The sequence below is a fragment of the Pelophylax lessonae genome, assembly GCF_965119305.1.
Source record: "Pelophylax lessonae genome assembly, chromosome: 5".
Classification (NCBI taxonomy): Eukaryota; Metazoa; Chordata; class Amphibia; order Anura; family Ranidae; genus Pelophylax; species Pelophylax lessonae.
The window spans coordinates 97,242,229-97,268,477 of NC_138772.1; the positions used below are offsets into that span (position 1 = coordinate 97,242,229).

The 26,249-nt window shown below is 39.7% G+C and overlaps 1 protein-coding gene across 1 annotated transcript in view; it reads right to left on the reverse strand.

Annotated features, from left to right (window-relative positions):
- Positions 1-26,249, reverse strand: part of WDR37 (WD repeat domain 37) — a 312,422-nt gene that overhangs the window by 90,733 nt on the left and 195,440 nt on the right. The window contains exons 7-8 of the mRNA XM_082258129.1: positions 5,734-5,869; positions 1,361-1,432 (exon numbers count right to left, since the gene is read on the reverse strand). Coding sequence (XP_082114255.1) covers positions 1,361-1,432; positions 5,734-5,869 — 208 coding nt within the window. The remainder of the gene's footprint in view (positions 1-1,360; positions 1,433-5,733; positions 5,870-26,249) is intronic.

Here is a 26,249-nt window from a genome sequence, read left to right on the forward strand (position 1 = left end):
TTTGGTAAAAAAAAATCACAATAGGCGTATTTTGATTGGTTTGCGCAAAAGTTATTGCGTTTACTAACTAAGGGAAAGATTTATGTAATTTTTGGTGTTTTTTTTTTTTAACGAGCAATGGCGGCGATTTTTTTTGCGGGACTACAACATTGCGGCGGACAGATCGGACCCCTAACTGACATTTTTTACACTTTTGGGGGTACCAGTGACATTACTGCAGTAATCAGTGCTATAAATATGCACTGTTACTGTAAAAATGACACTGGCATTGAAGGGGTTAATTTTATTGGAGAGGGAGGGGTTAATGTATGCCTGGTGCTTACTAACATGTGTGGGGGGAGGTGACTGTGTGACACAAGGACAGATCCTATCTGTAAGCTATGCTGAACCCTGCAATCTGACCCTGCCTGTCACTTCGGAGATCCGCCCGCTTGTGTTTACACAGGCGGGCGGATCTCCACACCCGATTCCCCGAGGATCGGGGAAGAGCGGCGGCGATCGCCGCCGCTCCTCCCCTGGCCCAACTCCCGCTGTGACTGAATACAGCGGGAGCGCGCCGCCTAGGAGGGGGAGGGTCTGCCGACGTAGGTCTATGTTGTCAGACCTACAACAGCCACTTTGCCGCAGTAAGCTCAACGTGAGCAGCGGTAAAGTGGTTAAGAAAACAGCAAGAGAAGAGGGCACCGACCTTGTGCATTACCACTTAAAAGTTTATTAAAATCAAAGAAGAGTAGCGTACAATATACTCACAATATGAACAAGCATATAGGAAATGGGCACCGCTCGCTTCCAGGACACTTCTCTACTGCTGGATAGCGGGATGGCATCCTCAAAACCTGACGTGGCTTACGTGTTTCGAGGGAGGACCCTCTTCCTCAGAGCTAAAAGTGGCGATTTTATGCTTGTTCATATCCTACGTTTGTGAGTATATTGTACGCTACCCTTCTTTGATTTTAATAAACTTTTAAGTGGTAATGCACAAGGTCGGGTGCACCCTTCTCTTGTTGTTTTCTTGTAGTGCCTTTTGGATACCCTTGGTCCTAAAGGGGGGCAGCAAGTCCACCCCATTTGTGTCATAAAACCGCCTAGAACATTCACCTTCCTGCATACCACTCGAGCGCAGGAGAGATATTGTTCCTTGTTATCTTTAACCAGGGCCCCAAGCTTCGCTTAGAGCATGCCAGATTCTACTGGTTTAATTATCCTTCAAACGTACTGTAACTCCAGTCAAACCAGTTTTTTTCTGTGTCCATACAGGGAAAACTTCCTCCTTAGTTCCTGTCCCAGTAACTAAACATTTTTGATGAGTGTTACTTAATGGTTAAAACATCATTGTCATAGGATTTCAGTTTGATTTTACCTGATCCAGCATGGCCGACATACTTGGTAAGGCATTTTCCTGTTTCAATACTCCAAAGTAATGCCGTGTGATCTGCAACAACAAATGCATGATGGCTTACAAACAAAATAAAAAAAAAATGACATGAAAAGGATCTTTAAATAAATATTTTAAAAGAAACCCGTGATCATGCAACTTCCTCAAACTAATCTTACAGGGAAGCATTACCAGGCCCGTAAGGTCTCCCCAGCCTGGGAGATCCCTGGATCACGATGCCGCAGCAAGCAAATATCGACTTTTGAAAAAGTTGGTAAGGAACATTTGCATACTGCAAGACCTCCAGATTTTGGGGAAGATTTCCTTTTAAACCCTTCATGATGATGGCTGTGTTTACTATAATAGCACTAGGGCATCAAGGTTACATGGAGCAGTACCAAGCTTTAACATTTACATTTTTACTCTCACTTTGTTTTCCTTTTTGGACCACCTCTGGTCTGTCATCTTTGGAATAGGGTGCAGGTTACTATAGGTCAAGAAACATGAAACCGTAACTCTTTTCTCTTGTTTGGTGGTCTGTAAACGTTAAAGTAACTTTAAATATATAAAAGACACCACACTGCCTTCAGCAATGCATTTTAGCATTAGCTTTTACTAAAATAATTCTGTGATGCAAGGTGTATATTATATGTGAAATTTATAAACCCTGATGCAGTGACAACTTATCCCATTGCTTGAGGTCCTAAAATGCCAGTACATTATAAACACCCCAAAAATGACCAATATTTGGAGAGCAGACGGTCAAAGATATTTAAGTAAGAGGCATAGAGAGTTTTTTTGTAAGTTGTTTTCTAACATACAATCTGGTAGGGATGTAACGATATCGAAGATATCGTATCGTTGTGGTCGTGTCTCGATATCGTCGTGGTCGTGTCTCGATATCATCGTGGTTGGGTTACAATATTAAAAGGACAGGTGTCCGTCAAAAAGCAAGAGGAATAAACACAATCCCGTGGAACAAATCATTGTTAACTACATAGACCAGAGTTTAAGGATTTTTTTTACTGTTTTTTTTTTTTCTTGCAATGTAGATATTTTGATCTTTCTGATGAAAAACGTGAACTTAAGCTAAATGATAGGTCAGTGTTTTATTTAAAGGCTTTTTGACTGACTATTTTATTTAAGTTTAAGTTATGTTCCTAAATACCAGTTTTAAAAGGCTGCCTTTATTTGCCTTGCACATTTAAACCTGACTTAACTTGATCTTTGTTTGCACTTAAAGGGAATTGCCTATTGTTTGTTTACAATTGTTCTAGCTGCTTCTTAACTTGAACATTGCACAGAAGAATCAGTTATGCAACCAAATATTACTATACAGAATATTGATGTTCCTGACTACAACTTGCACTTTAAAAGCACTATGTGATCAGTGTTTTATGTTGTCAGGGATCCATAAATACAACAATAAATTGCCTGTTGACTGGCAAAAGCAGAATAAATGTCGGTATTTTTTCGCTATTATCATCACAAACACTATCATGAGCTATTTAACAATAACATGAGCTTTTCCACAATATCGCAATAAATATCGTACCGTGAGGTCAATATCGAAATTGTATCGTACCGTGAGATTTTGATATCGTTACATCCCTACAATCTGGACATACTTACATAATTACACCTCAAAACACATTTAACTCCTCCCAGGTATGGGGATACTACATGTGTGAAACTTTCACTGCCTAGATACATAGAGAGACCCAAAATCTAAGGAGCACCTTCAGACTTTCAAGGGGCATAGGGGTATAAATAATGCATCAGATTTCTTGACTACCCAGGAAAAGGGAAAACTACCACGTTTTGCAAAGTAGACCCTTCAGCATATTAATTTAGAGACATGGAGAGTTTTGAAGATAACCTTTTTTGCCACAAGTTTCCTACCTTCCAGCTTGCAAGGAGCATAAAAAAGACACATCTAATTTCCTGAATACCTATCTAATTTTGGAGGCCCTGGAATGTCACAACATTTTGGAAAATGAAGGGAAAAATTATTATATATATATATATATATATATATATATATATATATATATAGTTGTCTATTATACATACAACATTATTAATAAGATATTGCTAACAGGTAGCATGGGCATACATGGAATTACACCAAAAAACATTCTGCTACTCCTGTGAGTATGGAGATACCACGTATGTGAGACATTTTTGCAGCCAAGCTACATAAAGGAGCGCAAAATGAAAGGAGAACTTTCAAGCTTGCAAGGGGCATACATTTCCTGACTACCAATCACATTTTAGAAGCCCTGGAGCACCAGGACAGTAGAAACACCCACAATATGTCCACATTTTGGAGAGTAAACACCCCAAGGTATTTTTTTTTAATAGGCATGTGAGTCTTTTGAAGATTTCATTTCTTGACATTCTTTTATTCTTACACAAACGTGTCAATTTTTTAATACATTTCTCACACACTCCATAGGCAAACTTAGAATTTCGCCCCAAAACAAATTACGCTACTCCTCCAGGTTATGGAGATACCAGCAAATGGCTTTAATAGCTGAAGAAATATCCGGTCATTTGATTTTGAGGATATTCGCTTTGTGAAAATTAGTGAGAAGGTAGAATGCAACATTTTTATACGTTTTCATTTTTTTTTTTTAAAGTTCACCTGTGCACAGACAGAATTTTTAACTGCATATTCCAAAAGGTGAGCTTCAGCTTTACTTTCAGTTTTGCACAGCTGTATAAGCTCATCTCCTGTACTGATTTTGCTTATACTGCTTATTCTGATTTAATTTTAAACTGCGATCTTTTGATTAGAATGTTCAGCATGTCAGATAGAGCATGCCTCATTTATTGGATGGAGGATGTCCAGCAATATTTAGCCCTTCCCTCTCCAGTCTTAATGTCCATGGCCTTCCCCTTTTTATATATTAGACTACAGTTCTTGTAATTATGGAGTCTCTGTATCACGTGCGACATTACCTAGGGTAGTTTGCAAGGTGATGCCCATTTCTCCAGACTGACATCCAATCATCAAGGTATTTTAATACTTGTGCAATTCCTCCCAAAAGCTAGTTCACTGCTTGCATCGGGGCTTAGAGCTCTTGAGAGGAATACCTACGCAGAGTACCGAGACCAAAATATAGGTCTGTTATGTGGCCTACCAGTATACAGAATCCAAACTTGCTGTTCCAGATATGACACAGGTCACCATCTTCTTTGTAGTGTACCATTTTATTTGGGCATTGATATGTATCTAAAGGATCTGTACCCCCTTTCACCTGATGCAATGTACCAACATAATGCTTCAATAAAAGTGATAGAACAAAAAAAAAAAATCATCTTAGTTTTAAACCGTGCTTTTTGTGAGAGGCAGCAAGAAGCCTATAGTATAATTTCACGAGCAGACGTGGTGCAGGATTAACAGATTCCTAACAAAAGAGCAGGGGGTGAACTGGTGCTATTGAAAGTATTTAAGGCATTTTCAAAGTATGCTGGTTTCTGTGTTTGCATTTCAAAACGTAATTTTCAAACAAAATTGCAGTGTACCTACATGGGTAAACATAAGTTCGCATTATCCTATCCCTTCCCAGCAATTTATACTCGTTTCCATCTGCTTTCTTGGGCATGCCATTCAGCAGCCAAAAAGGGAACCCTGTATAAGGCTCCATTCACACCTGAGCGTATCGTTTTCAGGTGTTTTTTTTTGGCCTTTTACAGGCGTTTTTTTGGGCATTTTTCATGGCTTTTTTCAGGCGTTTTTTGCAGGTGTTTGGAGGCAGGCATTGACATCTAACAAAAACGCTTGTAATCTGCCAAAAAAGAAGCTTGTGTCATTTTGTGAGCTTCAGGCTTTTTGCTTCAGGCGACAAAACACTCAGATGTGAACAGGGGCCATTGAAATTAATGGGATTTTGCTTGTTGGGCGTTTTGAGACTTTAGAGATGAGTGTTTTATTAGCTGAAACGTGCTCAGGTGTGAACATGGCCTAAGTTCCATAATGTTCTAGTCAGCGCTTATGCAGAGCTGAGGACCGCGTACACATCAAAATGTGACAGTACCAAACTGACAATCAAAAATCCGCAGATGTGATCAAAGCAGTAAGTTATGTATTCCTCCTTACCAACAAGTATTGGGTATTGGAAAGATGTATGAGGAAGGGGCTTCAATGCAAACATGTTGCTTTGCATTGCATTGATAAAGCACAGGTTTGCTTTAAAGATGTAAATGAAACGCTGCTGAAAAAGGAAAAAATTCTCACATCATGAAACTGTAACAAAATGCTCATCTGTGCATACAACTTGTTTAGATACAGGATATTGTGTTGTTGGTAGGCTATATACTGTGCAATTGATTATTAATGTTATTTACGCTACCAGCAGAAGCTGTGCCCAGAACCACCGGCTGTGTTCGTGTAACACCGACATCCCAAAGCCCATCTCTATGTCCAACATACTCCTTCACCAACTGGCAGATCGCCCGAGAGGTTGTAGTCTTGAAACTGGAAACAATCTAAAATAAAAAATAAAATCATATAATTTGGAACAACAGACAAGACTTTCAGCAAGGACAAAAAAAGATAAATCTGTTAATTAAAAACAACTGAGGAACACAGTAAGTAACGCACAGGCTTGCAGCCAGTTTTCCTCTGGTTAGTAGGTAAATTGCAGCTCAGTACCCTCTTTCTTCATAAGGAATAAAATCTATACAGCACACATTCAGGGAGACAATGTCAAGTAGTAGGCATTAAAGTGACTTAAATATGTTACTGCTATTTGATGCATATACATACCAGTCTGCGGCTGGTAAATAGCGGGGGTTTTTTTGTTAAAATTTGTGAATATCATGCTTCCAAATGACTGACAACGTACTGACAAAAAGAACAAAGTAGTCACAAGTAGAGGAGGGGAGGTCATTTTAGTAGGACGGTTGTGACTACACAGGGAAAATGTGAGCAGCATCACGGTATGAGAAGAGGTTCCTGTTTTGAGCATTTATATAGATGTGCCATTAGAGGCTTCATGAGAAGCTTCCCAGGCAGTTTTAGCTACTAGGAGGCCTGTATGTAGGCCATTAAATAACAAGATTATATCTTGCAGTTGGCTTGATTACATCTACAAATTCTCTAGGAAAGACACAGTCAACAGCAGGGCAAACAGAAGTCTGGACACTGGGCTCAACCGGACTTTCCATGACTACTACAGGGACAAACAGGTCAGAGATTAAAAAAAATGTATTGGTCTTGGCTTAAAAAGGACACATAAAGCTATACACCTGTTTTGCTCAGCCTGAGGACTGAATGAAAGGAATCTAACAGATTCCTTCAATCCACGCTAAACAATGCAGATGGAAAATCTCCCTGCTGGGCTATTTTATTCTGACCGATAACGGTGGCAGCTGTCAGAAATCCCAATCAACAGCTGCACCTGAATGGATGCAGTCACTATTCAGCCAAACATTCTCAAGCAGGTTCCTTAACCACTTAAGCCCCGGAAGATTTTACCCCCTTCCTGACCAGGGGGTTTTTTGCGACTTTTTACTGTGTGACTTTGACAATTGCGCGGTTGTGCGACGCTGTACCTAAACAAATTTCACGTCCTTTTTTTCCCCACAAACAGAGCTTTCTTTTGGTGGTATTTGATCACCTGTGCGATTTTTTGATCATGCGCTATAAACAAAAAAATGAGCGTAAATTTTGCAAAAATAACAATATTTTTCACTTTTTTTATATATGAAATTCCCCCTCAAAAAAAATGTAAAAATCAAAATTTTTTAACATTTTCGGCCAATTTGTTTTATGCTACATATGTTTGGTAACAAAAAAAAAAAAAAAATCGCAAAAAGCGTATTTTGATTGGTTTGCGCAAAAGTTATCGCGTTTACTAACAAAGGGAAAGATTTTTGTCATTTTTGGTGTTTTTTTTTTTAAACAAGTAATGGCGGCGATCTGCATTTTTTTTTTTGCGGTACTGCGACATTGCGGCGGGCAGATCGGACCCTTGACTGACATTTTTGACACTTTTGGGGGTACCAGTGACATTACTGCTATACATATGCACTGTTACTGTAAAAATGACACTGGCAGGGAAGGGGTTAACTGTATTGGAGAGGGAGGGGTTAAGTGTGTCCTAGGGGCGTGATTCTAACTGTGATGGGACATGGCTACTACTGTAAAAACAGAGATCAACGGTTCTACATAGTAGAACCGTCTGATCTCCATTTTTACACAGGGGAGAATGACAGGCGGCTTGTTTACATAAGCCGTCCGCCTTTCTCCCTCTCTACCGACGATCGTAGTTATTGGAGAGGGAGGGGTTAATGTATGCCTGGTGCTTACTGACATGTGTGGGGGGAGGTGAATGAGTGACACGGGGACAGATCGCAGGTTCAGCTATGCTGAATCCTGCAATCTGACCCTGCCTGTCACTTAGGAGATCCGCCCTCTTTGTTTACACAAGCGGGCGGATCTCCAGACTCGATTCCCCGACGATCGGGTAAGAGCAGTGGTGATCACCGCCGCTCCTCCCCTGGCCCGACTCCCGCTGTGACTGAATACAGCGGGAGCGCGCCGCCGAGAGAGGGGAATGTCTGGCGACGTAGGTCTACGTCGCCAGACGTTATTGAGCCACTTTGCCGCAGTAGAGCTCTAGTGAGCAGTGCGGAAGTGGTTAAACAAATGTCAATTGAAGCATTGACTTCTGTCAAACATAGCAGGGCTACCCACTAAGCAAATCATCAGGCTCATCAGGAACCAGCCAAAAATCACTTAGTGTATGGTCAGCAAGGCCCAAGTTACTCAGAGATTATTTCTTCACAGCATGAGCTGAAGCCCATCTTGGAAGTCAGCTTATTTGTAACATTGATTTTAATGTTTAACAAATAAAAAAATGGGCTAAATAAGATCACAAATCTCCTTTGAAGCCACAGTTGATCATACACTTGGACACAGAACCCTTCTCTTTAATGGTAAAGACACACCTATTTTTGATGGGCACTTAAGTCTGATAATGCGCAGGGGACAAGAAAAGCACATAAAAAAGCCACATACATGCCCTGATATAGCCCTTGTATGAGTGCATCTTTTATTTATGGAGTCCGGTACCTATTGGCCTTAAAAGAGCAACCCATTGACTAACTGTTCCCATTCCACCACTTGTATGTGCCAAATAGAGTGGCTTCTGGGACTTCCACAATCTGTACCTCGGTCTCCTTTTGTGTTGTAGAGTTCCCTGAAGATTCTAACGGAGAAGACACCTTCTAGAGAGCGAGAAGGAAAGGCAGAAAAGTTCCAATCTTATGGCTGAATGTCATACTGGTTACTAAGGATCCAATGGACTGCAGTGGCAAAATTATGTCAATACACTTTACATTTACATGGTTTCCACTACTACAAAATAAAATGATAGACCAAGGTTTCACTTCTTCAAAGGATTCTACAGTACATTATATAGATTAAACACCAAGAATGAAATCAAACTACCTGAGCACAACAAATTTGTTGTAATCGTGTGTGAGGTGGCAGAGAAACAAAACAGAATATTTCAGGAAAATCTCAAAAAAAGTTAGAATCTATAAAATTTATAAAACACAAAGAAAAAGCATAACGAAAATTATTGTATAAATGTAGCTGCTCAGAAATCTGTCAAACAATGCTTACTGCTTCTCAGAAAGAGACTCAAACTTACATATACGATGTAAACTATTAGAAGGTCAGCTGCTATGTGGCCATCATTTAGAGAGAACCTTTTGAAAAATAAAGGCTCCAACATCAAACAGTATGACTAACACCCAAAGTTCACTCATCAATCTAGAATCAAGCAGAAAAAGCTCAACCTGAAGCTAGCAGCAAAGCAACATAAAAGTGAAGAAAAAAATAACTGCTCATTGACATCCGTGCTAAATGTACAGTATCTCACAAAAGTGAGTACACCCCTTACATTTTTGTATATCTTTTCATGTGACAACATGAAGTGACACTTTGCTACAATGTAAAGTAGTGAGTGTACAGCTTGTATAAACAGTGTAAATTTGCTGTCCCCTCAAAATAACTCAACACACAGCCATTAATGTCTAAACTGCTAGCAACAAAAGTGAGTACACCCCTAAGTGAATATGTCCAAATTGGGCTCAATTAGCCATTTTCCCTCCCCAGTGTCATGTGACTCGTTAGTGTTACAAGATCCCAGGTGTGAATGGGGAGCAGGTGTGTCATTTCTTCAGTGTTGTCACATTAAGAGAGATAGTAAAATATTTACAAAAATGTGAGGGGTGTACTCATTTTTGTAAGATATTTTTTATATATATATATATATATATATATATATATATATATATATATATTGTGACAGGAAGTCAGGTAAATCTGTGGATGTAGTCACAGACAGGAGATACATTTCCACCTGGTTTACAAAATTCACCAATTACTATAGGGTGTCGGCTGCAAAGGTAGCCAGAACTGTCTAAGGAAGTTGAAAGGCCTTCAGCTGTTGGGAATGAGGAAGTTAAGGCCTCTATAATTTGTCCAAAGGAAGTCTATTGATTGCTGCCTCCTGACGCTGTGTGAGCTGGGGAGAGGAGGACAGTCAGATGTGTGCCTCCCGACGCTGTGTGGGCATGGGAGAAGGGATGCCCCCTGAAGCTGTGTGAGCATGGGGAAGACCTCCTGGAGCGATGTGCGCTGAGGAGGGTAAAAAGTGTGAAGACTACTCAAGGTGAGGTCTTGGACTATTTCTATGTGGAAATAAATAAATGCACTGTTTGCTATGTGAAGAGACAAGCAAAGGAATGGTTGCTATGTGAAGAGACAAACAAAGGAATGTGTTCTATGTGAAGAGAAAAGGGACATGTTCAATGGACATTTGTTGTGTCAAGAGAAAATAAATGGACTATTGAGTGTCTGCTGTAGGATCAGCAAAGTTTGCCCAACAGTAGGTTGGAGACAGACTCCGTAGGTAGGTTCCTGTATGCGAGAAGGTAGCCGCCCACAGTGGCAAGGATTTATTTTGTGTTTTATTTTATTTTGGATGTTTTTGACGCTTGCAGTCTGGTGAAGAAAATTGCATGAATAAACCAAACTGTTGTTTGCAACCACTTCTCGGCTATCTCCCTGTGTAACTAACCCCCCCCAAGGGGTCATCCACACCCGCCATCGAGCTAATCTCCCACAATATATATACATACATACACACACCCATACATTTTTTCGTTTTTTTTTTTTTTCTTTAAGAAAATAGCGAAGATCTCATCTCCATCTTCAAAACGCTTTAAGAGACACATGTCACTGGCTGCAGAAGTATGTAGAAAGTAATGGTACAGTAGTAGGGGCGGATGTGTTTTTAGCATTTAATTTGTTGACAGCCTGTCTTCACTTTCTCCCACCAGTCACATAACTGGGTCTCTGGAGACAGATTGGAGAAGAGTTTTTGTTCATTGGCTATGTTCACAAGTTAAGCACCACTCAACACTCAAGTTATTTATAATCCTAATTGCTGACAATGGGAAGTGGTCTCTGTTAACAATGACAAAGCAAGGGTGTGCTTTAAATACAACCAGATTTACACATCTCGCAAAGTAGCAGAGAGACCAATGTGCTGCAATAGTGAGAAACCAATCTGTTTAATTGAAGGCAGATAAGTAAGAATGGAAGGTCAGTGGATGCACTCTATGGCAGGGCTGCTCAACCTTTTGAAGAGCGAGAGCCACTTAAGTGATTTGGTAACTGGTAGCAGGCTACAATAAAATGAAATGCTTCAGAATTTAATTTTTTTTATTTTGAATAGCATAATAAAGATTTTAAACAACAATCAGGATCATCATTTTTTGTGGGACCAATACCCGCTGGATGTTTTCGCACTGTTTAAACACATTCATAAAAATAAATAAAATGGACACGCTGACCCAATTGGACCAATCATGTGAAAGGGGCCTGAGGCTACTTGCACACTGATGCACTGCGGTTTACCCGCACCGTGGGTGCAGCGCAGTACACCTGCAGCTTTCCAGCAAGCTAGCTGCGGTTTGCCATAGACTTCTTTTGTAACTTGCAGGTGTGGTGCACTTTCTGAAAGTTCACCAAAATGCCTGAATTCAGGAGTTTTAGTGGGCTTTTAGAAAGCGCACTAAACCTGCAGGATATGACAGAAGTCTTTGGTTTAGAGAAGCTAACATGCAGGTGCACTGTGATGCAGATTAGCAGCCTAATTACCCCTTTTTTGAAACTGCTCATATATTCCCATTACTAAATTGTGATCTTTAATACACTAACCTTTTATATCTTTCAGTTTCTGCTGGTATTGCTGTTTGTTAGAAAGGTTCCTGTCCCAGGCAGAAGGATACCAAATGCACTTCAAATAGGACCGGAGCAGGCGTTCGAGATTAGGCATCGGCTTATGTGGCTCCTGCTCCCCCACAGCCGCTTACTTCATCCAGCGCCGGCTTTATCCACTCTGATGCTTTGGGATGGCGGGTCAGCAACTCGGGATCTAGGCTTGCCAACATGCAATCCCAGATCAGGAGGTGGCAGGGCACATCAGAGGGATCCATATACAGGATGCTGTTCCCAAATGTACGTCTTCCTTATTGATCACCAACTTAAATACTTCTGAAATGTGGTAAACTAGAATTCTGGTATTTGTCCAACTTTTTAAATGTTGATCAAAGATATACTGTAATCTACATTAGTACAGTCATATCAACCTATGGCTGTATTTTCAATTCAAATTAAATAAAACATGATTTTTTTTGTGATGGCAGCAAGTTGGAGAGGCAGAACGCTGCTCTTACAAGCATCAATTCATATATATTACGGTAGTAATACATACAGAGGGTTCAATTTGGCTTTAAACTGCGTCTTCTGTAAATGGTTGGGGTAACATTTTTTAGCGTTGTTAAGTTGTGAGTTGGGTGGGTCTACTTATGGATGCCTGGGCTGTGCAAAACTCTCTCATATTCTGGTTAATGTATTACCAATCAGATTCAAAATTCCAAGGCATGTCTGAAACTGACTTGTGGCTGTGAGGAACTTCCTAGTACTAATTTTAAAATAAATCAGGCTTTTTGTTTTAGACAAATAACCAATATCTTACGGTGGGCATGTTTGAGAATTCCTCCAGCACTACAAACAGGTTTGCAAAAGGGATTGCCACTGGATTACAGGTGGTCCCCGGGTTACAAACAAGATAGGGACTGAGTGCTGGTTCACACTGATGCGACTGCGGCAATCGCATGTAATGTCGGAGCGCACTGCTCCTTCATTACATGCGATCGGCTGTGCGGTGTGAGTTTAGCCATACACTTTGTATGGCTAAATTCACACCGCACCCGCAGCAAAGACCACAGGAACCTTTTTTGCAGCCGCATCAGGATCGGATCGCACAGTGGTTCACACTTGTGCGATCCGATCCTGTGCGAACTGCAAGATCGCACTGCGATATGCGATCAAACTGGGGGCGTCGTTAAGATTACATTGACACCCCCAGCGTATCGCATATGGCAGTGTGAACTGCTGGGGATGCGTTTGCGATGCGGGAACAGGCTGCGAATTCGCAGCCTTCCCGCATCGCATAAGTATGAACCGGGGCTGTAGGTTTGTTCTGAAGTTGAATTTGTTTGTAAGTCAGAACCAGTACATTTTATTAAGTGTAGCTCCAGCTAAAATAATCATGTTTAAGTTTTTGGGATAGCATAGGGAAGGGTTAATACCCCTGTACCATTTGTTTTGCTGTCTGTACCCCTGTTCAGAAGATTTCACCTCACTTTCTGTCCCTATGACAACTGGATTTTGATAATTTTGGGTTGTTGTGGAAACAAGGATTAGTGATAAAGCTTCAGTGGAGACACCTTTTTCCCATGAGAACTCTTACAGGAGTGAATTTTCCTTCCTCGGGGTAGATTTCTCCTCACTTCCGGTTGTCTCACTCCGTTTGTAAGTAGGAGTCGTTTGTAAGTCAGATATTTGTAACCCCAGGACTGCCTGTACCAACAAATGGGCATAGGGTAGATTGGTACAATTGGGCAATGGCTAGATAAAAGACTGGACCCGGAGTATGTAGAACAATTTTTTACCTCTGTCTACCCTTAATAGCAGGTTACTGATAAAAGAAAATAGCTAATGTGACGCCTCCCTGTACATAAAAATATTCACTTTAACACTTTCACTGTGTTTACTCCTTACTTCACACTGTAAGTTTGTTACATCTTTTAAGATATCAGAAGACCTTCATAAGCTACAAGTAACTAAACCTCCGCTACTGCTGTAATTTATCAAGTTCTGTTCTGCACAGCTAATCTAAATTCACATATGCAAAATAGCTTCAGGAGGTGAACTTCTACATTAACATCTGTAAATTGAAATATCAATAAAAGTATATGCTGAGCATGCGTTGCTGAGACCTATAGCAATACTCACCAGGTAAGATAATTGCAGGACTTGACCTTCTGTGGTTTCAGTTTCCACATTTGTTCCACAGAATTTTGGCAAAGCCGCCTACATATCATTCACAAAAATCTTGCTAGGTTTATAACAACATTTCTTGAATGCAGAGCAAACACCACAGACTTTAGATGTTGTGGGGGAATAACACAACCATGAATATTAGAAGAGCTGTACTCCGTAATGCTGGGTGAGGATAACCAGACCCAATTATAGGCAGTTCAAAGGCTACAGATTACCATAAATATTAACAATAAAGTCTAGAGAAACACAGAGAAGACTCTTTGCTTTGCAACATCGGCATGTTAAACACTGGTCCAGTTAGGACCAATGTAACTATGCATAGCGGGTATTATAAGTATTGAACACGTCACCATTTTTTAGGTAAATATGTTTCTAAAGGTGCCATTGACATGAAATGTTCACCACATGTCCATAACAACCCATGCAATCCATACTTTCAAAGAAACCAGGAAAAAGTATTGAACACGTTAACTGAAATTTATTTACTACTTCGTACAAAATCCTTTGTTGGTAATGACAGCTTCAAGACATCTCTTGTATAGAGAAACTAGTCGTATGCATTGTTCAGGTGTAATTTTGGCCCATTCTTACACACAATCATATTTTAAATCTTGAGGGTTCCGTGGACCTGTTCTGTGAACTCGGATCTTTAGTTCTTTCCATAGATTTTCTCCTGGATTCAAGTCAGGCGATTGGCTGGGCCATTCTAGCAACTTCATTTTCTTTCTTTGAAACCAACAGAGTTTCCTTGGCTTTGTGATTTAGATCATTGTCTTGCTGAAATGTTTTGGTACGTCCTTCCATTCATTCTTCCTTCAATGATATGAAGTTTGCCAGTACCATATGCTGAAAAACAACCCCACACCATGATGATCCCACCTCCAAACTCTACTGTTGGGTGGTGTTTTTGGGGTGATGTGCCATTTGACCTCCAAACATGGTGTGTATTATGGCATCCAAAGCGTTCAATTTTGGTCTCATCTGACCGGACTATATTCCCCCAATATTTCACAGACTTGTCTAAAGGTTATGCAGCAAACTTTAAACAAGCTTCAACATGCTTTTTCTTCAGCAATGGAGTCTTGCGTAGTGAGGGTGCATACAGGCCCTGGTGGTTGAGTGCATTACTTATTGTTTTCTTTGAAACAATTGTACCTGCTAATTCCAGGTCTTTCTGAAGCTCTCCACAAGTGGTCCTTGGCTTTTGGACAACTCTTATGATATTTCCCTTCCACTCCTCTGTCACAAATTTTGCTAGAAGCACCTGGCTGTGGACGGTTTAGGGTGAAATTATGTTCTTTTCACTTCCGGATTATGGCCACAACAGTGCTCTCTGGAACATTCAGAAGTTAAGAAATCCTTCTGTAACCTATGCTATCAGTATGTTTTGCAACAATAAGGTTGCGAAGGTCTTAAGAAAGCTCTTTGCTTTTACATATTATGAGAGGTTTCTTGTGTTACCTTGGTAATGAGACACCTTTTTATAGGTCATCAGCGGAGACTGAACCAGCTGATATTAATCATGATCCCCTGATGACGTCAGCACGGCCTGACGAAACGTGCGTCGGGAGCGTGAGACCATAGACTTCCGGGTTGGTGGAACGCAGGCGTGGAGCGGCGTTCCATCTACCAAACCCATCGTTATTGTGTTTGCTATAGAAGGCGGAATTTTCAAGTGTTATGGAGTAAGTGCAATTTTAACATTAAATTGTTGTTATATTGGCATACTGCACTATTGGAGTCTTCTTTCTATTTGCATTTGGATGTCCTCATAATCAGAGTTCCCTATATTACCCGGTCATATCCCTTTGTTGGTGAGAAGACAGTGACAAGGATGGCCTGGAGTTTATATAGATATCAATGCTGATTATGACCCCCTATAATTAAGGGGTCATATCCTTCTGGTAAGGAGTATCTTAATAGAGCACTGGGTGAAGGTGTGGAGGTGAAGGTTTCCCATCACTTCTATCAAGTCCACGCTTTTTACATTGCTGCGATTAAACATTAATCACTTTGATTTTAAGCACATTAAGGACTTGATTTATTCAAATGTATAAGCTGGCTCTTTGCTTTTATCCATTGTTGTGGTTGTAGCTATTAATGGTTTTTAAGCAATTTTGGACTTATATCAGCTTTTATATTTATGCACATAAGCACTTTTTGTGAATATTATTGTTGAGCGCAATATTCATCCCTATTTTACGATATTAATTTGCGCTGACAAGGGCCAGGCTTGCTTTCTAATTACCAGTCAATTTCAGCAGGTGTCTTGGCTTTCTATGCCTTTTGCACCTCCCTTTCTTCATGTGTTCCAATACTTTTGTCCCTGTTTAATTCCATTTTATTACACATAACTTAATTCAGAACTTATTTGTTTTGATTTCGGTTTTTGGTATGTATGGATTGAAAATGTTATGTCCATAGCACATTTCAAAATAGATTTACCTAGAAAAATGGTGACACATTCAATACTTCTTTTACCTGCTGTATATATCATACCTGGCCAATGCAGCTGGAAGATGGAAATCACTGAAGACACCGCTACTCCAGTCATCTACACTAGCTTCTGGGTCCTGTGCTGAGCGGCTGCCCTGCTGCATTGTGAACACAGAAGGTTGGCCGTCAGCACTGGCACATACTTGTTCCAGAACGGTGAAAAACTATTGAAGACAGAGGGTCATCATTAAACAAAGAAATCAGCATTCTCCACATGGCGGCCTCTGTATTCCCCTGAGCACAGCTTTGCTTTAGCAGTTTTATGTACCCAGCTCCTTTACTAAACCATATCAAGTGAAAGGCCAGCTATTAGACTTTGCACTTATTAGCAATAACATTTGGAGGAGGGGTAGTCACTGTACACAAGAACAAAAATGACTACTCCTACACAAGGGCCCTAGCAATTAGAAAACATTATACCAAACAGATTTTTACTAGGAAAGCATAATAGGTTTTCAGCCATTACAGAGCAATGTTTTGTGGTCATCAAAAATATAAAATAGCATCTGTAAAGTTTTCAATTTAGTCTACCAAAATCTAGATAAGAAAAATGAAAACTTTCACATGAAGTAGTAACATAAAATAAGGAGTTGTCTTTTGTGAAGAAGGTTCACTTGTACGGAATATTTAGATGACCTTGATTGGGACAGTAAAATCTAAATATACAGAACAGGTTGTCATGCTCATGACATTTGCAGCTAACAGATGTCTGTCTCTGGAGGGAGTACATGACCGTGGAATGTCTGCTCAGTACAAATGCTTTGGGTAATGGCTCTCTATTTTTAACATGACATAGATGTCCTCCAACCCCACAAAAAGTCAGAGAAGGGAAGCTATATGCCACAAGAACCACTAAATAACAAATGCTACAGACGACGAATAACTGAGTTAAGAACACAAAAGGAAAGCCTGTTGCAAATGCAACGCTGAGCACAGCTGTTAACAAATCCATTACAGGTTAATCTACAAATAATGCGTACAATGCATTACCAGTTAGTAATCAAACTACACAAAATGGAAACAAAATGGAAAAAGCAATGCTGTTTTGTTAGGCATCATATCTTTCAACTGCATTTAAAATGAACCTGGCACAAATACAAAAATATAAAATAAATACAACCCCCAAAGAGTAGGCAGCAAAGGATGGCTGAATATAGTGTTTGAAAAGGTTTCCCTGAGTTCTCAGGAGCCCTGGTAAGTATACATTCAGTTTTTAACTGAGTACCAAGTCCAAACACTGGCAAGCACCCCTCTTCTGAGCATCCTGCAGTCCTGCAGAGGTCAGAACTGGAGATAAGAACTAAAAGTAGGTTATGGCACCTGATGATGCTGTTTTTAGGGGCTTCTACTGTTATGTTCATGCCAGGTTTACTATTATAAGGCTACCTGGTTCTAAATAAAACTTAACTCAACCTTAGGATTTTTTTTTTTTTTTTTTTTGCAGCATTCCTTTTGAGGCCTCTTGCACATTTTTAAAATGCAAGGGTTTAAAAAAAAAAAATGTCCACCCTTTATTTACGCTATTAAATATAAAATAGTGCAGAAACTTTGAGGACCTCTCATATAATAGGACTTCTTCGGTCTCTTGTTTTGTGTAATACGTCCAACACATAGCCAGTAATGGCCAAACTCTTGACTTGCAAACTAGTTAAAGGTAAGTGACTAACAGTGATGTAATAAACATTTGATGATCATGACAGCCAGGTCACACTGTTAAAAGCCTAGGTCAGCAGCTATGGTGCACATTCAGGACAGTGAGCCCTGCTCCCGTCATTAAAAAATATAGTTTGAAATATGGCTCACTAATGGAAATGAATGGGGTGACAACGTGTGCATACTAAGTAGACAGGGACTTTTTCAGGAGAAAGCACCAGGCAGAGCCCCAGAGTGATGATCACTGGCGCTCTGCACTCAGGGAGGTGGGAGAAAAGTGCCAAGTCCCAGTATGGACAGTCAGAAGCTGACCGAATATGGTACAAATTGGAGTTCCCATTGAAGAAAGATCCTGCCATATCAATCAGCATAATGTCTTGCACTTGATGTGGCCTTGTATGTATGGCAACTTCAGAGATAAAAGGTTTGCACACACGGTCACTTACTGTATTTGCCCCTCTTTAACTAAGCCACTGCAGACTGAGCAGAAACCATTCTGCACTGCACAAATGTTCAACAAAAGACAACTTAAATGCAAACCTTTTTTAAAGTTTTGGATAGAGTGGAGAGGGATCAGAATTCCTTTTAGTTTTTATTGCGGTCTGTGCCCCTGTTCAGGAGATTCACCCTCTTTATCGTTAGAATTGAAAGTGAACGTAAAAGTAAAAGAAAATCCCAAATTTTGGGTTGTTCCCCGAAACATAATTGAGGGGAAATCTTTCAATAGGGACTCTAGTTCTGGTGTCTCTGGGGTCCCTTAGCTTTCAGGGATTTCCTCTCACGTCCTGTTTTGGCTATGGGACAGGAAGTGAAGGGAAATCTCGGAAATGGGACACAGATGATGAAAAGAAAACTACTGGGCCAAGGTGAATCAAGCCTGACAAATTATTCTGATTCATTTCCATACCTCGATTCCAACCATGTACAGTTTGGAATCTCCGGTCTTAAGCACTTCTGAGACTTGTCTTTTCCCCTACTTTGTCTGGTTCCTTTAAAGTGGAACTGTAGGCTTGAGCCTGATCTGCAATATATGGAGCAGTGGTGTCCTAATATTTACTTATCAAGCCTTTTTTCTACAACCACAACTGCTTCTTTCTATTCTATGATTATTTCATTATTCTTCCTCGGCATGAGTTCAAAACACTCATTCTCAGCATCTTAAAGGCACCACTGCTGTAGTGCAAGATTCAGGGATGACCAAGTTTGGAACTTTTTTCAGCAAGTACTTATCTGTAACTACTAATTAGGTTTCTGCCTGGGCATACACACAATACTAGCATCACCATTGGGACAGACCATGAATCAGAAGATGGAGAAAGCTAGGATGGCACTGCCATTATGGGAAACATGGGTGAATATGAAAGGATTTTGAGGGTAAGATGGAGGTGAGAATAAAAAAGCAACCAGTACATTTAAACTGGCCACATTTTTCATCCTTCTTTTACATGCGTCTGACTCCTATAGTCATTTTTGGTTAACATAAGTCCCCAAATTACAGTTGTGATTGTGGAATTTAGCACCATGGGAAGACTAAATTATTTTTATTATTCCATTCCTACATGAGATATACAGACTAATGAGTGCGAGTCACCTGCTGCTCCTAATTTAATCAATGAATATAAAAATCTAGAGTATATGGAATCAACTTCTAACATACAATAGAAAAAGTTGCTTAATTTTTCACGATTGTTGAATCAATTTCTGGTTTCTTATATCCATCTGGGACTAATACCAAGTACACAGGATGAGATTATCGGACGAATGATCGTCAGTTTTTGTTTTTTTTGCATGCTAGTCTCATATCGAAAATGAAGAGTTTACTAAAGTGAAGAAAATTCACATATGTCAGAAGAAAAATTGGAAGTGATGTGATATGTTGTAGTGTATTTGTATTGTATTTTCGAAAGACAACTGTACTGATTAAACTAAAATCATACGATCTGATATCGTACGAGAAAAAAATTTGTGCCTGTCCCATCAGATAATTTTGAATGAATTGTCATGATGGGCTCTCGAAAGCAGTGTACTAACGTTCAGATTATCGTAAGATCACTTAGAAAGGGGTATTTTTCCTACGATTTTCTGATTGTGTGTACGGGTCTTTAGTGAGATCTCTCCATCAACCTTTTCCTTTCCACCCAACTTCTGCAGTAATACTAAACCAAATATTATTGCGTCACTCCCCCAATGGATTCTCCCCAAGGTAGAAAAAACACTGAAAACTAGCTGCAGGACACAAGCATTAGCAAACTGATCCCTTTATTTACTACGAGTATATATCAATACTGGAGTCTATGGAACATAAATATTAAACTGATGGATAAATCAACCCACCTGTGCCCACCTAAAATTAATTATAAGCTTTCTGCATAGTGAGATTTAAATACTGGCATTTTCTTAGTAAAGGTTTAGAAACAAAGGCACTTGATCCTCGACACTGAAGCTACATATATCCTCGTGAAATGATTTTATGCTGCTGTTTTCTACAAGGAGAAGAGTTCACAGAACAAAAAAAAATTAAAAAAAAAAAAAAAAAACATTCTGCAACTCAAATGGAAGGTTTGAAATGTTTATTAGCTGGAACTGGTCCAGAATTTAGCCTACGGTTTCCATTAGACCTAGTATAATCCTTGCTAAAACAAAGAGCCAAGAAGCTATTACTCAGAAAGCCTTAAAATTATGGGGATACATTTTACATTTAAGTATTGTATAAACATCCATGGATGGTGGGAGATAAGTGAATTAATACTGTTTGGCTTGGCAGGCTTTCTTTATTATAGGAAACCAAATAATACAAATCATAAGCATTGTGTGTCCTCGGCCCTTTCACCTGCTGTTTGAAATTTCTGACCGAGAAGCAGGGAATTGCTATGCTAGGCTATGCATATCACCAAATAGGTCTATGAAGCCAATGGCGAGAGAAGAAAGTATAGACTGAAAGGCAGTGGCAAGAGCTATGGGAAAATCAGGTAGATCAACAGTAGAACACAGAGGAGCGTAATTTAAAACACATCCCCAAGATCTACTCAACTGTGCTTACTTTAGCAGAACATTGAAAAAATGATTAACATTAATTTAAAGGGAAAGTGTTTTTGTAAGGATTTATATCCAAAGGTGTACTCCCAGGTCATATCTGGAAGGCAGCTGCGGTTGACATCCACTGCTAATTTTCACCATAGGACAGCTAACAGTTGGCAAAAAGAAAAGACTAATAATAAGCTTTTCAATGGTTACCAGTGCTCCTCAATCCTAGGCAACTGAGAAAAAGCTGGTTGTTAATACACAACTGAACAAGTTGTGAAATCCTTTGTGACTAGCTCAAAATATCCCATTGATAGAGCACCAAAAGGTAGTATGCTGTTATAGGTTACTTCTCAACATGTAAATTACCTTCCCCCAAATTGAGATGAACATAATGCACACTGGCCACAGTGATAGAACTGGCCGAATTGCTGGTAGAAAGGTTCAGTTGATAGATATGATACCTCTAGAAAAGCAATCTCAATTAACCCAGGTACTGAGTAATTTAGTTGGAATTAGGTTCTATCAAGCAGGAATTTAGCAACATTTAAAGGACCGGGTAAAAAAAACGAATTACTCCGATAATGCTCATTCAGGTCCACACCCACACATGCACACTGGCACACAGAAGTTACCCAGGAGTCTCCACCCCATATTTCCCAGCTCAGCCCTCTGGAGATGCGAGATCGATGTGCCTTGTCTGAGAAATAATGTAAGCGCTACAGCAGGACCAAGAGAACAAATATTAAGCATTTTCATATTTGACCGTTAAAGCAGAGACCCCCAAGAATTTATCTTAAAAGGAAGGTATGTTTTGAACAAGAAACAGAATTGAGTTATGCCATGCAGATAAAAATACAATCTATTTGCACATCTTGTAGCTATGTATCCAAGGGGATGACGATGACTGATATTGCTGAAAACATATATATAAAATATTTTATGAAATTAGAGATGGAGGCACTGTGCTTTACAGGCCAAGGCCTCATAGAAAAGTCCCAATCTGTGTTTTACACTGCATCCGCCAAGGGGTTGGAGGTGTATGCTTCTCAGCTGGTCGTTTTCAGTTTGTACCATCGCAATAACATCGCTATTAGAGTTTTGAGATACTAGACCAGTCATGGATGGGGGTGGGTTGGGCTGCTCCCTCCCACCTGCCTCCTATCCATCCATTAGCAGCCATGTGCTCCCATTGTGGAGACACTCAAATTAAAAGTGTTAGGACTGCAGGTAAAACAGGGTGCCGTGTAGTGGCCCTACAGCTTACACATGTGTTTGCAAATGCGTGTCAACTAAACTCCTGTTCTTTATTTATATCATGAGACAGGTCTACTTGGTTAGTGGCAAACTGGAGGGTGAGTACATCAGACTGGGGGCTGGCTGGCTTCCATGCACCTCTTTTAATCCTTTTCAGCTTTCCTTTTTTGTGCTACAACTACATTTCCCATGATGCTCAACTACACTTCAGAGTGCATGAGCATCATGGCAAATGTAGTTCCAAAACATTTGGGGTGCCAAGGTTCGGCATCACTACCCTATAGGGTCCAGGTATCGCTTCATGCTACCAGTAGTGACACGGACCCTAGCCAAATGCAAAACTAGGTGTAGGAAAAAAAAAAAAAAAAAAAGTCAGTGGCCTCCACCTGAAAAACCATTCCGGTTTTGGAGGTTGTCTCATTGTTGCCCATCTAGTGTACCTGTTGTTGATTTTTTTTTTTTAACATCAAAGCAGCTGAAACTGATTAACAACCCGCTCTGCTACCTAACTGAGCAGATCAATACCTAGGAGTTGAATTGACTTGATGCTATACTCTAACTAAAAAGTGTTCTTTTAATTTTTTTGAGCAGTGTGTGTGTGTGTGTGTGTGTGTGTGTGTGTGTGTGTGTGTGTGTATATATATATACATACACACACACACACACACACATATAATTCCTTGTAATAAAAAAAAAAAAAATTCTTAAAAGTGATGAGCCCCAACCCCATAAAGCTCCCTTTACAAGCAAAAGCAGAATCCTTTCATAATATATGTAACCATGCTATACAGAATAAGGTCTGATCATTTAAATGCAATTCAATGCCCAATACATTTGTAATATAAATCATTTAAATACAGCTCTCAGTGTTTTACGTATACAAAATTCTACTTCACCTTCACTTTTCTGTAAGAAACAGACTGCAGGCAACAGTAATCCAGTATATGGGTGTCTATCATAAAATACAATTATTACCTACAATTTTATTATTACAATCCCCATACAATAACTGATTCACTCTTAAGCAATGCTGCTTAAGAGATCTAGAATAGGAGCGAATGGTCTCAGGAGCTCTAAGAGGATGTGTCTTCACCATTACACTACATAGAGAATTCACAAGCAATTAGGGGAAATTCTGTTTTTCCTTAAATCCTTCTTTAACAATCTTTATTAAGCTTATAAGTTAAGTGAAAGACAAATAAACAAATGGTTGATTTTATTGCAGTCTCAGTCCCCTAAGACACAACTAAATTTCAAAGTGAGATAAATTGGGTTAACTGTGACATTGAAGAAATGAAAATGGAGGCTTTGCCCATAACATTTATTTAGGTAAAAGCTTGTTTTTCTTTAATTTTCACTATATGGCATTTATTCTCAAGGTCATAACACTATAATAAAAATGTACTGATTAGGAAATGGTCAGTACATAGAATGCGTAAAAATTGTCTTTTCTTTAATGGCATATGTGTATACACACGTCCTCAGACACACATTTTTGGATTCTGTATTACGGATCTGAATGCATTGCATGCTTGCGCACCTGTGTGAATTAAAAACACTGCAGCTGCATTCAGATCTGTAAATAAAAGATGGTTGTAAAGGTATCTTTTTATGGGCGTGTGAAAAAAAAAGGTGAAAGGTGGAATTGATTTCTACAGGGTTCAGATTCAGATATCAGTCTTTTAATCAAATTTTCCTAAATCTCATTGTATTTGCAGAAAATTAACTTAATTTAGAGCTACCTTTTAACCCAGAGCCAGATTTAAACCTTGGGGGGCCCCGGGGAATTCAGGTTTAGGGGGTCCTCTTATACACAGAGTTAGGTAACATTCTCAATGACACATTTTTTAAATGCATGACACAATATTATTCTGAGGTCACACATGCTCACACACACACATGCAGTCGCGTGTGATTTTCTTGAGCCACCAAAATTAATTTTTGAAAAACAATGTAATATACCAGTCCAGAGATTTACAGATGATGGCCGGAAAAATATTACTTCCCAAAACACATTTAATTTAAAAAAAGTATGTTTTATTATACATTTTATATTTTATTATTCATCTTTTTATACTGTTTTATATAATTTTTGTATAGAGGTGGGGACCTTTCTGTCACAGGGGCCTGAGGCAATTTCCCCTTGTTCCCCTTATAAATCAGGCCCTGATTCCTATGAATTTCTTAGAGACCCTGTCAATAGAATCAAAAGTAAAATAACCCCAAGCTTGTAAAACAAGATGCTATATAATTACCTTTCTGGCAGCCTCTGTGTTAAAACTGCCATGTTGCTGATCCCCAGTTGCTGCGGACATCCAACACTTTCAGGTGTGGCAAAACACTGATTTGTGGGTAGTGGTTTCTCCCGTGGCTTATACATAACTTCAGGATGTAAGAGCCAGAGAGAGAAATCACTGGGTGGAGTGGGGAGCTTTGCATTTAACACTTCTGGAACTGTTGGATATCTCCTGCAAGCGACAATCAGCAACGGGTTTCAACTCAAGGGCCACCAGAAAGGCACGCATGTAGCATCTTCTTTTACCGGCTGGAGTTCATGTACTGTAGTTACAGGTTCACTGTAAGAACTAAAATTATGACTGTGGCATCAAACAGGACTTTTCAAAAAAGTGGTCCAGACTGCAGAGACCCATAGAACCAACATGTTTATGAAGGTTTACATTTTATCTGGACCATGGTAGTATATCATATTTAATAAATCCAGTTAAATGTAATTAAACTACTACTATAGAACCAGATTTCAAGCAGCTAAAGACAAATAAATGAAGGGATAATTAGGATTTGCTGCAATGGCTCAAAGCTGCCGATGAAGAGGCAGACATCTAGCCAAGATCAATGGACAGGGAGACATATGCAAATCCCTGCAGGACTCGTATGGCACCAGGATCTGTTGAATTTTACTCCCGACTCGGTCAAAAAATGAATGTTTTTCCTTTTAGCAATTAAAAAGTAACAGCTTGCCCAGTCATAAGTCCTTGGGGTATTTGAGAAAAGGTTTGCTATGCCTGAAACTTTGCACCATTTTGGAAGCTGTAAAATACACTGTTAAGGGGAATTTCCCAAAAGAGGGCCCCAGGGATGACAACATCAATGACTAGTTTCTTGTCAAATAATTTTTGATAGGAGGATGATCTATTCACAGAAAAAGTACTAGAAGTGCTGATTAAGACACCTCAAAAGGTCCTAAATGTGACAAAGTTTTTACATCAACCACTTTTTTCAGTTTGCATATGGCCACCTTTACTACACACTGCATTTTAATTCATGTAAAAAGCCTAACCTATCTTCTGCCACAGTCATGAAAACAGTTCCTACAAACTAAATTGTATGACACATCAGTGTAGTTGACAAATGACTGTCCACATAGGAGACAGGTAAACTTTAATTACACGTCAGAGAAAAAGGAAGGCACGTCTTTAGAGAGGCCATGGATAGCTGATCGATCCCCCGCTGAGAAAAACGGACTGTGTGAAAGGAGCCTTAAGATTTAATGAGCATAGGTGATCAGCCTACTTTAATTGGAAACCCACTGATGATATTGTGTGCACAAGCAGGTAAACTGTGATTGGAAAAGGAAGATTTAAGATTTAGGCTTCTTTCACACGGCCGCTCCGTGTGAAAGCTCCGCTGCGGGACTTTTTTTTTTTTTCACGGAGCAGACGACATTTGTGTCATCCGCTCCGTATGCCCGCATATCATCCCATCCGTTTGCGGATGATATGCGGACATTATGTAAGTCTATGGCATTGCGGATGTCAGCTGATGACACCGCTGACATCCGATTTTCCTTCCTTTCCGTTTTTTGAACGGATGAAAAAATAGGGTTCTGTTCCGTTCCAAAAAACGGAACAGAACTGAAAGGAAAAAAATCGGATGTCAGCGGATGGTATTCCGCTGACATCCGCAATGCCATTGACTTACATTATGTCCGTATATCACCCGCAAAAAAAATAGGATGATTTGCGGACAAGCGGAGCGGCCGTGTCAAAGAGC